Source organism: Ascidia mentula, chromosome 4, assembly GCF_947561715.1.
Source record: "Ascidia mentula chromosome 4, kaAscMent1.1, whole genome shotgun sequence".
Lineage (NCBI taxonomy): Eukaryota > Metazoa > Chordata > Ascidiacea > Phlebobranchia > Ascidiidae > Ascidia > Ascidia mentula.
In genome coordinates this window covers 11,510,330-11,525,540 of record NC_138569.1, presented here as the reverse complement: position 1 = coordinate 11,525,540, position 15,211 = coordinate 11,510,330, and the positions used below count along the sequence as shown (strand labels likewise).

Below are 15,211 nucleotides of genomic sequence, written 5' to 3'. Positions count from 1 at the left end.
GATGTTTCATCAGGTGAGGGTGGACCAAGTTGATACATCCTTGCTGAGATTCGTTTGGTGGCCTGAAGGCGATTTGTCTTGCGAACCCGAAGACTACCAAATGCTGGTACATATATTTGGCGCAGCCTCGTCTCCTTGTTGTGCTGGGTTCTGTTTACAAAAAACGGCTGAAGATAATAAAGGTAATTTTAGTCCCGAAGCGGTCGCAACCGTGAAACGAAATTTCTATGTGAACGATTGTTTGAAATTCGTCGAAACTGAAGATAAGGCGATCAAATTGGCTGGCGAGTTGCAGGATCTGTTGCAACTTGGAGGGTTTCGGCTCAGAAAATGGGTAAGCAACAGCGAGGCTGTGTTGTCGTCAATCCCAGCCGAATATAGATCCGTGCAGTCAATTGTGTTAAATGCTGATGTGAAGAACATGGAACGTGTGCTCGGAGTGCTGTGGAATTATCGCTCTGACATGTTCGAATTCGACATCAAAGTTAAGAAGAAGCCTGCAACGAGGAGAGGAATACTTTCTATGGTCAGTTCTTTGTTTGACCCTTTAGGATTCGTTGCACCGGTAATATTGCATGCACGAATGTTGCTGCAAGAACTTTGTAAAGAAAAGTATGACTGGGATCAGGAAGTTCCACCTGATATAGGAAAAAGGTGGAATGCATGGACTTCTGAACTTCCACGTCTCTCGTGTATTAAGATTGAAAGGTGCTTCCAGACAACCGCACATGAAGTCGAAAGGCGTGAGCTGCACCACTTTGCAGATGCGTCTTCCAGTGGATACGGGACAGTCGCGTATTTGCGAACGGTTGATAAGCAGGGCAGTGTGCATTGTGCCTTTGTTGCTGGGAAGGCTCGCCTTGCACCTTTGAAGACAGTTTCCATACCCAGATTGGAATTGACGGCAGCTACTCTTGCTGTTAGAATGGATCAAATTTTGAGGCAGGAGCTTGATCTGAGTGTCGAACGATCTGTTTTTTGGACCGACTCGACTTCAGTTCTACAAAGCATAAACAATGTGAGTAAACGTTTTTGTACCTTTGTCGCCAACAGATTAGCAAAAATCGAAGAAGGGTCGGACGCGTCGCAGTGGAGGCATGTTCCTACTGAAAAGAACCCGGCCGATGATGCATCTCGCGGGTCTACTGTCAGGGCCTTTCTCGAAAACAAGCGTTGGTTCTCCGGGCCATTGTTTCTGTACAAAGACGAGAGTCGCTGGCCTGCGAATCCTATAAACGTCCGGGACATGCCCGAAGAATATTTAAACCTAAAGCCAAAGAAAACGGTGGTTTTGCATGCTACTGAGGAGCGTCATTTGTTTGATGACTTGATTCAGCGCTATTCTTCATGGAAGAAGTTAAAGCAGGCAGTAGCGTGGCTCCAGCGGTTTGTGGACTATCTTCAATCTCGAAGAGAACCGCAGTCTAAGGGAATGACTGTCGCTGATCTTGCAAGGGCGGAAATCGCGATTGTTAAATATGTCCAGCGATGGGAATTTTCGGAAGAATTGGATGCACTGTGTAAGTGTGAAGACGTCGGTCGCGGTGAAAGGAAGAAGATTATGAAGAAACTTCCGTCAAAGGCATTGTATAGACTCAGTCCAGTCTTGATTGATGGCGTTTTGCGAGTGGGTGGTCGTCTGCAAAGGGCGCCAATACCATTCGACTTGAAGCACCCAATTGTCTTACCAAACGCACATCATATTACTACTTTAATTATACGCGAGTCTCACGTGAATGTTTGTCATGCTGGAATGTCGCACACTTGGTCAGATATTCGTCAGAAATACTGGATTGTGCGAGGTGGAGTTGCAGTGAGAAGAATCCTTGGAAATTGTGTACTTTGTCGAAAAAGAAATGCATCGGTGTCGAAGCAGATGATGGCTGACTTACCTGTTGAGCGCACGATTCCGGGCGAGCCTCCGTTTTCATCTGTTGGAGTGGATTACTTCGGACCTATGCTTGTCAAACAGGGAAGAAGCGAAGTCAAAAGGTATGGTTGCATCTTCACATGTATGACTGTTCGTGCCGTGCATTTGGAGGTTGCGCACTCGCTATCTACCGACTCGTTTATTGATGCCTTCAGAAGGTTCATTGGGCGACGTGGGAAGCCCATACGCGTATTTAGTGATAATGGCACAAATTTTGTGGGTGCGGAGCGCATACTGCGCGAATCCCTGGAAAAATGGAACCTAAAACACGTCGAGGAACGTCTACGTCAGTGGGGCGTTGACTGGTCATTTAATCCACCCGCCGCTAGCCATATGGGTGGCGTCTGGGAACGCATGATTCGTTCAGTGCGCAAAATTTTGAACGTCTTGTTGGGACAACAGATGCCTTCCGACGAGACTCTGAGCACGCTGCTCGTCGAGGTCGAATACATCTTGAACTCGAGGCCTCTCACCCCTGTTAGTCTTGATCCTGCCGACAGAGAGCCGCTGATGCCGAATCACCTACTGTTGATTGGGCGACAAGAAACGTCGTCACCAGGAATATTTGTGAAAGAAGACAACTATGTTCGACGACACTGGCGCCAGGTCCAATATTTGGCAGACCAGTTTTGGATCCGATGGACAAACGAGTACCTACTGACGCTACAGATACGTCAGAAATGGCAATTTCCCGAAAGGAACCTCGAGGTTGATGATCTTGTCCTGTTGGTGGACACTTCGGCCCCACGAGGAAAATGGTTAACCGGAAGGATTGTCGAAACGTACCCGGATAAGTTCGGGTTCGTGCGTAGTGCTTTGGTGAAAACACACGCCGGGTCGTTCAAGCGACCAATCGCGAAGTTGTGCCTGATAATGAAGGCTTAAGTGTTTGTTTGTTCGTTCGTTTTCGTTCTCGCTGTTTGTGTGTTTAGATGTTCTCATGGGTTCGTACATCGTCGGGGGTTATGTTACAGCGAGAATTAATGCTTTGCTGTTTTTACCCTTTCACCGTGTTTGTATTCATCCGCGCATGTGGCTGTCTTTAGGACGACATGTTGTGGGCGAGATTGTGCTGCTGTTGAATTGTACTGCTGTTAAAATGCTAACTATATATCTGGTTTATAGTCAAAATAAGGGTTAAAACATTATTATATCTGAATTGAACGTTGGTGAAACCACTAGCCGCAGGCTAGTACAGACCTGGGTCACCCCACAGTTCGTACGTTTCTTTTTGTTTTGAACTTGTGAAGTGCTTTGACTCGGCGACATAATTTCCGAGTCTTGTATATTTGAAATTAAGGATTAACGTAGATACAATTTGTAAACTGAATAAGGAGGCATATTTTGTTGTCCATTGTTTCACTACGTATATTGTGACGTGGCAATCTGCTATTTATGATTGTTGTGGTTGCAGAAAAACCGCTACGCAACCTAATATACAAGACGACCAGGAGTGGATTGTCCTGTTGGTTATGAAGTTGGGTGGGCGCGTTTTTGCCTAGTGGGACGACAGCGCAGGACCAGGCTGCGCACAAGCGGTCGTAACAATTGCTTTCCAGTTAATGAGCACTAGATTCTTGACAGACACAAAATTATAGGTGGCGGAAAGTATTTTGGCACACGGTTGAATGTGACGGCACCCCCCATAGCAAAACACGCAAAATCCAAATGATTCTGATGTAAAACCTGGGAATTTGCGGCACTTGTATGTATTAACCTTCCAAAAGAATTCTTGTCCAAACTTTGAAGCTTGTCGTAATTTAAACTCAGAATAAATACATACGCATCTGATGAAACTGCTCGTGTAACTATATTTATTAATGCGGAACGCTTTTTGCGAATAAACATTTTTGGATTCTGCAAGAATGACAACAGCCAATTTCTGCATGTGATAAATATTTGTGACAAATTACGTCACAACAGTACTTCTAGTAGTTTTAAGTTGGAGGTTACAATTTGCTTGAAGCAGACCCAAAAAATGTTCAATTTTTGCAATTTACCACAGTGTTGCAAACATCCGATTTTGTTTTGTTTCAGCAGCTGAACGCCTGAATGAACCTGACTGTTAGCTGCTAAGACAAATACCAGCCACCAAAAGAAAGAAAATAATTGGCAAACAGTAAAGAAAGTGCAAACTGAATAAAGAAAATGTATGTGTTTCGCACATATGCTATGTAGCTTCATACTCTTGTTTAAAAAATAACAATGTTTCGAGTTTCGACTAAATTGAATATATGTAGTTAAATAAAGCGGGTATGAAATTTTTAATAATTAATATGTTTCAAAACTTGAAAAAATGAAGAAACAATACCACATTAAAACTCTTCATGGCAAACAACAGGTATATACATTAAACTTCGAATAAACTTTGGCTACCCTGTGCAATTACCATTGCATTTTAAGGACAATGAACAAATTACAAAATTTCCATTCTGACCCTGAAGCAAGTTCAGTAACACTGGGCAGGCTAGACCAGTGTAGATTGGAAAAATATCATTTTTGCGAAAAGTTTACTAACAATTCAAAACAAATCAGCTAATGTGTTAACACACGAAAGCATTGTAATCAGTGCATCAGTCCTTTAAAGGTTTTTGTCAACAAGGGTCAAGCTCTGCAGACTTTATCTATGTTTATATAACAATAAAAATGATGGCTAGTGTATATACCTTTTTAATTTTTACCTACAGTTCATGGAGTATTGTTTGTAAGATTTTGACCTGAATGTTCCATCATATATGTTGCAGTTTTAAGGCCTGTTGCCTAAATGTAACAATATTGTGCATAAATTTAATATGTTTAATTGCCTTTTTTGATAGATGGTATTGTTAGTACAAGTTACACAAACAAAATTTTAATATTGTGGATGGTCAACTCTCTTGGCAAACAAATGACAAGTGGTGCCTAGTGAATGTTCTGCTAAACTAAGGTAAGTTGAAAACAGTGACGGATCTAGAAGGGGTGGGGGAGGGGGGTTGGTTGTCAGAACAACCCCCTCAGCATTGTGTTGTATTGTTTTGATGGATGTAACTGCGGTTAGTTTTGCGCAACGCAGGAGCGAATAAATCGGGCCAGTGTTCCTCTCTGCAATTTTTTGTTTACCAGTCATGCCCGCCACGTTCACACGGCGATGACCGCTTTCAAGACAATTATTTGCTGTGCCATTGATACTCGAAAACTGTTCTTGAAATAATTATTTTTTGCAACAGTTTCAATACAACAACTACAAAAGTTATGTTGTTTATTGTCACAACACAATGAAATCAACATAAATTACATGAAAAATGGCTAGTGCAAGGGCACTTAAACGTTCCAGCCCCATCGTACTTCGCAGAGACTTTAATCTGCGAAGATTGGAAAATGACTGTTCAGCAGAAGCAGTTGTTATGGAAAGTGTCCGGAATATCCACAACCCCCTTCGCCACGGTGGCCATGAAGAGGAAAACACTGTGCACCGCATTACCTGATGGTTGACACAACCGTTGCCAAAAATTCGCGGTATAACTTAACCATTCATTGGAACGAACTTCCATCTGCTACAACATCACCTTGACTTGACAAAATCCTTTCCTTTATCCATTGAGAAAATATGACAAAACGAACATGCTTAGAGCTTTGCAAATTTCTTGTGCTGTTACGCTAAATGGAAGTTTGACTAATTTGCCTTATTTACAACATGCACAGTAGTATGGTACAAGGAGGAATCACACAAACACAAAACCGACAAAACAGTCCTTTCTTAATTGGACTGTACGATAACCAAGGGTATCTTCGAAACCAATCTGCCCTTATGCTTTGAAATCGTGGTTTCCCTTTAACCATGTGAGACATTTTCGGGAATTCATAGCCTTCTGATGGTATGCATGGGCCACGCAGCATGGCTCCTGTATAAATAATAACCTTTCTTCATCGTGTAAAAGATGCAAATCCTCGACAAATTGGCAAATGTCTTGAGACGCAGGCACCTGTTTAAAGGACTGTTGCTGCAAAACAACGGCAGACGATTCCTCTGTGTCAGATTCTTCACATGAACAACCTGTATCACTCGATGTAGAAGCTGCTTCACCGGAGAAATACTTGAACAGCATTGACTGATGCATGTTGCTATATTGTTTCGGTTTCGATTAAACTTTACTGGACAAACTGAATTATTTTGCGACAAGTGCTGCAGCATTTTGTTGAGTTCTCCGGAAAAAGAAATGTGACGAAATAATCTACAGATGAAGAATCCCCCATTGTCACAAAACAATACTACTACAGTAACAACGAGATAAACTTATAACATTTCCAATCAGGACATTCTCCAGATAAGCTTCGCTCGCGAAAACTTCCTGCAATTCGTATATTGTCCTGAATCCAATTTCACACAACGAAGACGGAAATAGTCTGGTGCTAAGGGTTGTTTTTCCTAAGCACCAGATACCTATTTTAGCCTAAGCCAAATGTGATTATTGGCCTATTTTGGCCTACGCCAAACGCGAAATTGGCGTGACCAAACTCGGACACCCCCCTCATTTTTTTTCTAGATCCGCCACTGGTTGGAAATATTTCTGGACAAATGTGTATTTATGTGTTTATATATACCGTAATTATTTGGATTGGGCCAAATCTAATTATTCAAATAACTTCATAATTATATACGCAAAACTTGTAGCTATTAGCAGTTTTATGATGTGCCTAACTGTGGCTACATTTTATACAGGATATAAATACATGTATTAACCCTAGCTTGCAACGGTGTTACACAAATTGCTTATGTTGGGTTTTGTAGGTAAATAAACACAATATATACTAATTTTAAAAAAAATCTTTAACATTAACCGAAAACCTGCAGTATGTTAAAATTGCCAATTTTTTCAAACAAGTAGAACTGTTACCAATCACATGACATTTTTGGTCAATGCAAGGTTAGCATTTTTTTCACTGGTCAATGTTAGTGACATGTGGTTTCCTCCGCTTTAAACCAACTTTCACGCTACTAAACAAAAGTAAGGAAATTTTTGTTGTTAAACTCATAGCAAACAATAACACAATGCAATTGCACAATGCGTCTTTCAAATGCAGACCAGGGCATTCACAATATTGTATTGAGGTCGACCACAAGCAACCAAAAAGTAAGTGGAAAAATGGTTGAATTTCCTTAAAATGTTTGAACCCACTTAGAAAGATCCTGAGGCGTCATAATTTTTTGTGACATTATTGATTTTCAGCACCCTTAAGAATTCAACAAACCTAGCGCCTATGACAATTTGTTTTTATGGGCGATCTTATTTTGTAATGCTCGCCCACAGTTAACCTTAATTCACAACGGTAAGTTTGTTCAGTAAAAGTTGATTAATTGCAAACTGCAAATAATTATTTGAGAAGAAATTTTTTTTGGGGGTCATTATCAAACAACAGCATTTAACTGATCGGTTACGTAGCGTTTAAAGCTTAATGCAATTATTGTTTGCTACGCTGTATCAGCAACTATGTTATGTTTCCAAAAAAGTGAAGGCAGAAAAGCATTCATTTTCTTGGAAAGCTTTAGCATATCCAGGGGGTCAAAGGGGTCTACCCTTTTGTGAAATACTTTTGTTTGTTAAGATAGCTACATAAATGCAATCATATTTATTTTTTTGTCAAAAACCAGTACTTTCGTGAATGTTCAGCAAAAAAACGCATCATGAATAAGCTGACTATTGTTTCCAAACATCAAGCATTGTTACCGAACATGTGACATTGTTATCAAACATGTTGCATTGTTACGAAACAAGTGCCATTTTTCGTTCAATCTGACACTAACAGATAGCAGGCCACTAAATTCAAGAATTTTTCTTCGTTTAGCTTTTATTTCAGCTTGTATTCCAACCTTATAGGACTATTGGTAGCAAATATATTGTGTTTAAGGACAAGAAACCTGTAATCAATACCAGTTGAGTTTTATGGAATGCAATGCTATGATGAAAAATGCATCTGGGCTTGTTCATGCGTTAGTTACCAGACTAAGAGATTTTGTTTATTCAACGTGCATGATAATATTTCTATTGATGTTTGACATGCAATTAAAATCGATGCCCTGGATTTTAATGTCATTATTTGTGTGCTAAATTTGCTAAGGTTGCCTTGTACAAATCCCATTTTCCTGTAAGGGGTGCTAGCAATTGTATGGAAATCACACTATCACATAAAAATTTTCCTTCCTCTTGGGTGAAGATAATGAACGAATTGATACAATGTTGTAAAAAATTTTCTTTTCCATTTCAATGAACACAAAATACGCCACATTTTTCTTTCTTTTGGTGTTACACAGTCTTTGGTGAGATTTTTTTAATGCACACATGCAAGATACGCATTATTTCTGAACTTTTGCATGCAGTTTCTCATATGTCAAAATGAGACAGAAGAAGCATGTGCATGTGAAACAAGATATAAATGTTTAAGAGGCAGCCAACAAATGTGATTCAGTAAAATGATTTATCAAAGGCATTTCAAAGAAATAATACAGACAAAACACCAAGACGAAGAGGAAAAAAATTAATACAAGAAAACATAAAATTTTACCCTTGGCAAAATGCTGAAAGAATAGTGTTGTTGTTCCACCAGAGACATCCTAAAGAAATTCATTAAAAAAAATACTTTCATGTTAACTTTCTCGCTAAATTATGTATATTTTGCATCTGACATAACAAACTCACAAAGACTTTCTTGTTTTGTGACTAAGGACCTATTTGCACAAAGGTTAAAACTGTCTCTACAGATGCTGATTATATATTTAATAAGCAACATGAATTTATATCTTATCAGTGAGGAGACAGCCTAAACTTCAAAAATACCTGGTATAAGTTTATCACACTTTGCAGAAATCAACTGTCTGTAATCACTGTGTCATTCAATAGCTAAATAATCATTGCTCGCATTAGGCGTTAATATAATTATGTCTTACGTATATATTCTGTGTAAGCTGCATACAGATGGACACTGTTTCGACCTATAAGGTCTCATCAGTGCATCTGGTGTGACTATCAGACAACTTTGCTGACCAAGCAAAGACTTCCACTTTGTGGTGACTATACAATCACCATCATCCGTTGGGCACCAAACTAGGTGCAACCTTACAGAGAAAACAAGGTGGAAACACTATGGCCAAGCAATGCTCAACCAATAGTGCCGTCAGGTCCATGTCACAATAATCATATGATAAGCAAAGTGGAGCCAATAATATTATTGACTGCACTTTGCCTATCATATGAATATATTCTGGTTCATGCGAATAATGTTTTTTATTCACACAAATATATCTTTTTCACTAATGCATTGATGATGAACACAGTTGTGCACATTCCTAGTTCAGGAATGAAATTAGAATAAACAGTATACATTTCTTGTTGTAATCATCCCCCAACTACATGTACTAAAAATCGCCTCTTAATGAATTGATAAATTGCCAATGCTGAAAAACCCTCAAAAGAATACAGTATGTTAATTTTGTGTCAGATCAGTCTCTTTTCAATTGTGATATGCCTGTCAGCAATAGTAGTACAATATCTGATGAACCCTGATTCAAACCAAAAACAAGCTGATTGAAGTAGCTTGTTATACTTATATAATATAAACAATGTGCATGGTGTAATACATGTTTGTTTGTTAATAAATGGGGATAGCAGATTATACAACTGGATCCTTTCCTTGTACCTGAAGTATAAGTAAATTGAAATTGGATTTGTTACTACGTTCTTATTATAAACCCGCCCCCAAAAACTAACTGCAGAATTTTTCACATTTTGTGTTTTGTGTGTGTACCTTGGTCACAATATACCCTGTGAAACCACTGAGCTCCTGTAGGTAGAGCTTTGGGCCTGGTTAGCCCAGGGTCGTGAATTCAAACCTCACCGGGAGCTTGATTTTGCCTGGGCAATGCCTGGGCTGTCAAGCCTGCAAACCTAATGATCGCGATACATTAGCTGTGATCCCCAAACAAGGACCTGCGCAGTGGTCCTTGTTTGGGGATCACAGGACACTGCCAATCATGTCATTGCATAAAATATTACTGCGCAAACAAAAATTAAATACTATAATATGAAACTTAAAAAGCACATAAATTTAAAGTACTAAAAAGTGCCTCAAAAAGTACAACTGTATATATCAAGAAAAATATCGGGTATCAGATTAAAAACACCAGTATTGGACCACCCTGAACCAAATTACATTGACATAAATGTTTTTTATCAAAAAAAAAATGTAGTCAATGGTTTATGTTTAGGATCTTATTGCCTATAAACAATGCAGAAAAACATTGTGTTTTTTTTTCAATAAGCAATCGCCAATAGGTAAGTATGAATTTATTTTATTATTGTTCAGATTTCTTCGAATGATGAGCAATGAAAGCAGTCCCAATTTTAGAAGTGACTTAGGTGAAGGAGAGTACAAGGAAAAATACCATCGGCTGCGAGAGCAGCATGAAATTGACAAAAGAGTAAGCATGTATTTGTTGAAAAATTTTTGGTTTTGAACCTTAAAAGAAATGTTGATTCTTTTCATAACTTACATAGCCTTAACTTTGCAAAACATTGATGAAAGACATCAGTCCGAGACAGATATAAAGAAAAGTATGAGATTTGTTCAGATTTTCTATAACATTGGAGTGTTGTTTTGAAATATAAAAACTGTGTTTTTTTTAGTTTGTAGCATAACATTACCATCTCCAAGCGTCTCCAAGGGCACATCGAAATAAAATGCCTGTGGTGCCCATTTACATGGACAGATTTAGTTTAATTTACTCCAGATCAAAATTTTTCCTTTTATCCAAATGTATTTTCATGGCGCTTTAATCTGGTTTGTTGCCAGCAGCTGGTAGCATCTATTTTTAGAAGCTGCTTGGAGATCAAAGCATAGACCAAATCAAACTTGAGTGCGTTTAGTTGAAGGTCATACATTACATAGAAAACATTGCGAACCATAGATGTAAACTTTAGAAAACTGGAGTTTGTTTGAGAAGTTACATCACAGCACTCTGGCCTTTCCAACTTACTGCTTGCAATTGTTTGTAAACAAGTATTCTTTATTATAAGGGAGAATACTTGACAAAATTTAAACTACTGACTAAATTTTAAAATGGATTCAGACCCGGCCATTCCTCCGGCTTGACATTAGTGCAAATTTATGAACATATACCCAATTCCACAGATCATAAACAAATATTGTGTGCAATTTTTCTTGGCTTGTCAAAGGCATTCTATACAGTCAACCACAAAATCATCCTACAAAAATTTGAGTTTTTATGGATTTGGCGCAAAAATTAAAACTTTTTTCAAACACTATCTCACTGACATGCTTCACCAAATGGCTGAATTCTAACAAACTAACAGTTATTTGCAAAAAAAATAAATTCATGCTCTTCGCAAACAGCAAAAAGGCAAACAGCTTTGCATTTCACTTTAAGATCAATGACACCACACTCAAGCAAATTAGCACCAATAAATACCTTGGTGTACATCTCGACGATACACTGTCGTGGGCCCCACACATCAACTCAATCTGTAAAAAGTTAGCGCAAAGTGTGGCAACTGGGAAAATTTGCTTACAAGTATAAAAATCATTGTTTACCCGCAGCCTTTAAGGACTTTTTCGCCCCATTAGCAAGCATTCATGCCCACTTAACACGACATCAAACCAACTCAATTAGGCCAAAGAACTTTAAAATACCAAGGCGTAGAAACATGGAACAATATTCCGCAAAACATAATAAACTTCAGTTTAAAAGGATTTGTTAAAGCACTAAAACTACATCTCCTTAACTTACATGCCAATGCTGTGCAGTCATAGAGAAGACCATGTGCATAATATGAACAGCCCCAGGAATGTTTTGGTACGATAGGACATCATTTATTTCAATCACAGCGAAACTCGACCACCGGCTTAATTACTAAAATTCATAACGATCAGCAAATGTGCACCGTGCGCTATAAAAAAACGTTTTCTTGCTATCAGTAATATTTCATGCAATGGCATGATAGGCAGGATCGCCCCACTGCGCAGTTCTTGCTATCAGCGCATTTTTTTGCTTCTTTAAATGCAAAGTAATTATCATTTTTCTTTTCCATAATCAGTAACACAGCCAACAAATAAAAATTTTTTTTGCAATATTGCCACACCCAAGGGTTGGTTTCAGATAACAAATTGCGGTTTTTAGCACTCCTCATCAATATCCAATTTGTTTCATGTATCATTTTTACCTCTGCGAAGTTTTCAATGTTTGAATATAAAAACTTTTACGAGTTGGTTTCAACCCTTTCCTTACAAAAAAAGCAGAGGCAGAATATGAATAATTGGCTGACTGTCCAATTTGACAACACAGCAATCGGAAACTGAAAACTAGACATTCAAACTGATTCTTTGCGCAAAAATGAAGGCTTTTAATGCCAAATCATCAAGGGGTTTTAAAGCCAAATTACAAGAAAACAACAAAATTTACCCCTCCAAAATTTTGATATTTTTTGAGCTATGGATAAAGCTAATAGTTCACAATTCAACAGTTAATAGCACCTGGATCATTTATCCTGTAAGGTCAAAATTAAAAACACAACAAAGGTCAAATTAAAAAAAATGAAAAATTAATTACAGATACAAACCTGTCTACATTTCCCTTTCAAATAACATAATTTCATTAAAATTGGCAAAATTTTGCTTGTCGAAACGGTGGTTGACAAGAGGTAAGCATTAGAATGTGATTTTTGGGGTGATGTGACAGGAACCTGTGCGTAAAGATAGAGAAAATACAAAATGAATATTTATTTAAATCGTCGAAGGCATTTTATTTGTTGCACACAAATACATGTTACTAATATCTCTAAAAACACTTTGTGATATTGACAGAAATGAGATATTTTGGCTCTATTGGATATGTTTTTATTAAATTGCTTGGATAGTTGGGAAATTACAGATTCCACAGAAAGCCAGAATATGTTGCCATCAAAATATCTCTTGGCTTTGCCGTCAGAGTGTTAATATAGCTCCAGACACAAAAATTTGTAATCATTGTAGACCCAATGAAGTTTAAAGATTATACCCTGTGGTTCAGCAGTGTGACTTCGCCTTTAGTGTTAGTGTCAAGGCCATCCTCTAATGCGGTGGTTTTCAACCTTTTTCATAACAGGACCAATTTTGGCAACCTAATAATTATTATAATTAACCCCATTCCATTTAGACATATGTAATGTATTTTAAATTTATGTGTGTGTTGTTGAATTTGTTAATTTTGATTACGTAAATGGAAAGGTTGCCTGGAGTGTGTTTCAATGCCAGTAAAACTAAAACATTTTTTTTCCACCATATCTGATAACTTTATTCAGCAAGTATCAACCAAAAGTGAGTTAGTTGGTTACTGACTTTCAAAAATATTTGCAGGTTTTGCTGGCGCAGTTCCATTATCAAACAAATACTTTGCAACAGCAGCATCAGCACCAGTTACAAGAACATTTAAAGGTAGTGTGCTAAAATAATTTCTTCTAACTTACTGCAATCCTTAAGAGCCATGTTCAAATTTTTTTGTTATCTGGTTTGTTGAAACAGAACTTATTTATTGAAACAATTTCCATTGCACTGGTAAATATTGCGATGGCCAACCATGTGCTTTCTGTCCCTGTACAACATAATCCTGCCTGCAGTAACTGCCTTGTCCTTCTGGCATCTGATTGGACAGCAGACCAGCTCTGCGATAAATTGTCTGGTTCAATTGTCTGATGGTTTGAAATATCTGGTGGTTAGTTAAAAATGTGTTATGGTTAAAATGTTGTAACTTTGTTTGGCACAGTTGCTCTCCATGAGTTAATGGGATGCACACAATATCTGACCACATGTCAGAAACCTGTGGAAGTTACTGCAGAAAGGATCATTTGTTACTGCATGTTGTAAAGGCTGCTGAAAGGTCACATTCACAATAACTACACAAATTTCATTGTCCTGGATAGAACACAAAACTAATTCTTACAGATGTTTTTGGCTCATCAAAAGGAGCAACAACAAAAAAATCAACCCACAACATCTGAGGAAACAACATTTTTGCACACAGTTAAGCCAAAAGAGAAGCAAAGTAAGATAGGTTATTTTCTCTCATGTTATTATGTTGCATCGGTTGTTGTGTTAAGTCTGATTACACAGTTGTGGGTTATGTCTTTACATAAACCATAGATTGTTGTTAGAATTTATACTATATGTCTGTGTTTCCCAACCTGTGGCACAGTATTCCAGGTGGCATGCAAGCACCTTTGATTGTTACAGATTTAGTCCATGTTGTATTATTAAAATATTGATAAAACAGACACAGTGTATCAAAAGAGGTCACAATACCAACGGTGAAAATCTTTAATATTCTTGTCTTAAACAATACTGTAAAGTGCTACATCATCGCAATTGCTAACTAAGTGATTGCAGAAGTAAGAATTTATGTTGATGTTTACAACTAAACATGATGAATCCACGGATGTCGCCAACTGCATTGAACAACTTGTGTGCATCAGCTCCTCTTAACATGTCAATGTATTTGGCCTGATCTCGGATGCACAATGGTCAAGTCTAAATTAAAGCCAAATTAAAAAAAAATATGAAAGTGGATACTGTGATCAATTCAACGAAGAAATAATCTGTATGACTAAACTAACTAACAGCTGAGCTTTTGCATACCTTAAATTGGTCACTGAATGTTGTGGCTACATTTTCAATCCTTCTCAGTCTATCCACTTGACCTATCAGGACTTGGGAACAAGAAAAGCTTGTTGATATTCAGGCTGACAATCCTGCAAAAGCAATGCTCAAGAATGTTTTCCAATAATTTATACTCTGTTAATACCCCAGTTACTCGCATTCCCACTACGTAGAGGAGTGAGCACAGGTTTTTTGTCATTTTATATATATAATCAAAGAGTAGGAGCTGCCTTTGTTTTCTTAAACATGTTTGCCGGTATGTAATGATAAAAAATGAATAGAATTTACAGGGAGCAAAGAAATCCAAACTCAGCATTAAATTGAACTGTGTTCATTGTTACACTAAGAAAATCAAACATATCTTATCTTTTTTACTTTCATTACTTTCAATGGAACTTGGTGGTATGCAGTGATGTTGTGTTACCTAAAAGTGGTACATGGTTTTAAAAAGGTTGGGAAACACTGCTCTGTACTGAAAGTTTAAATAGGTTAAATATTTGGTTGCAACACCCAATACCACTTTCTCTTGTTATGCAGTATACATGCGTCGATGATAAGACACAAAAACATAAATTGTGGGTGAACTGATGTGACTAATTGGAA

At 37.9% G+C, this 15,211-nt stretch overlaps 2 protein-coding genes across 4 annotated transcripts in view; both read left to right on the top strand.

Annotated features, from left to right (window-relative positions):
* Window position 1: 1 nt before the first annotated feature.
* LOC145898081 (uncharacterized) lies at window positions 2-2,815 on the top strand. Its single transcript, XM_082986520.1, has one exon. It carries the CDS (start codon window positions 2-4, stop codon window positions 2,813-2,815), a length of 2,814 nt encoding a protein of 937 aa, XP_082842646.1.
* Window positions 2,816-3,991: 1,176 nt separating this feature from the next.
* The window catches only part of LOC145897456 (histone deacetylase 4-like), a 38,833-nt gene continuing 27,613 nt past the window's right edge, over window positions 3,992-15,211 (top strand). The window contains exons 1-5 of one of the 3 annotated variants that reach the window (XM_082985760.1): window positions 3,992-4,080; window positions 4,747-4,856; window positions 10,268-10,382; window positions 13,313-13,390; window positions 13,919-13,997. In XM_082985760.1, coding sequence (XP_082841886.1) covers window positions 10,278-10,382; window positions 13,313-13,390; window positions 13,919-13,997 — 262 coding nt within the window. In that variant the 5' untranslated portion in view covers window positions 3,992-4,080; window positions 4,747-4,856; window positions 10,268-10,277. Of the gene's footprint in view, window positions 4,081-4,746; window positions 4,857-10,267; window positions 10,383-13,312; window positions 13,391-13,897; window positions 13,998-15,211 lie in introns of all 3 variants that reach the window. The other 2 variants (XM_082985761.1, XM_082985759.1) reach the window with 2 other exon arrangements.

Excerpts from the sequence above, each read along its gene's own strand:
- LOC145898081 (XM_082986520.1), top strand. The coding sequence starts at position 2 with ATGTTTCATCAGGTGAGGGTGGACCAAGTTGATACATCCTTGCTGAGA.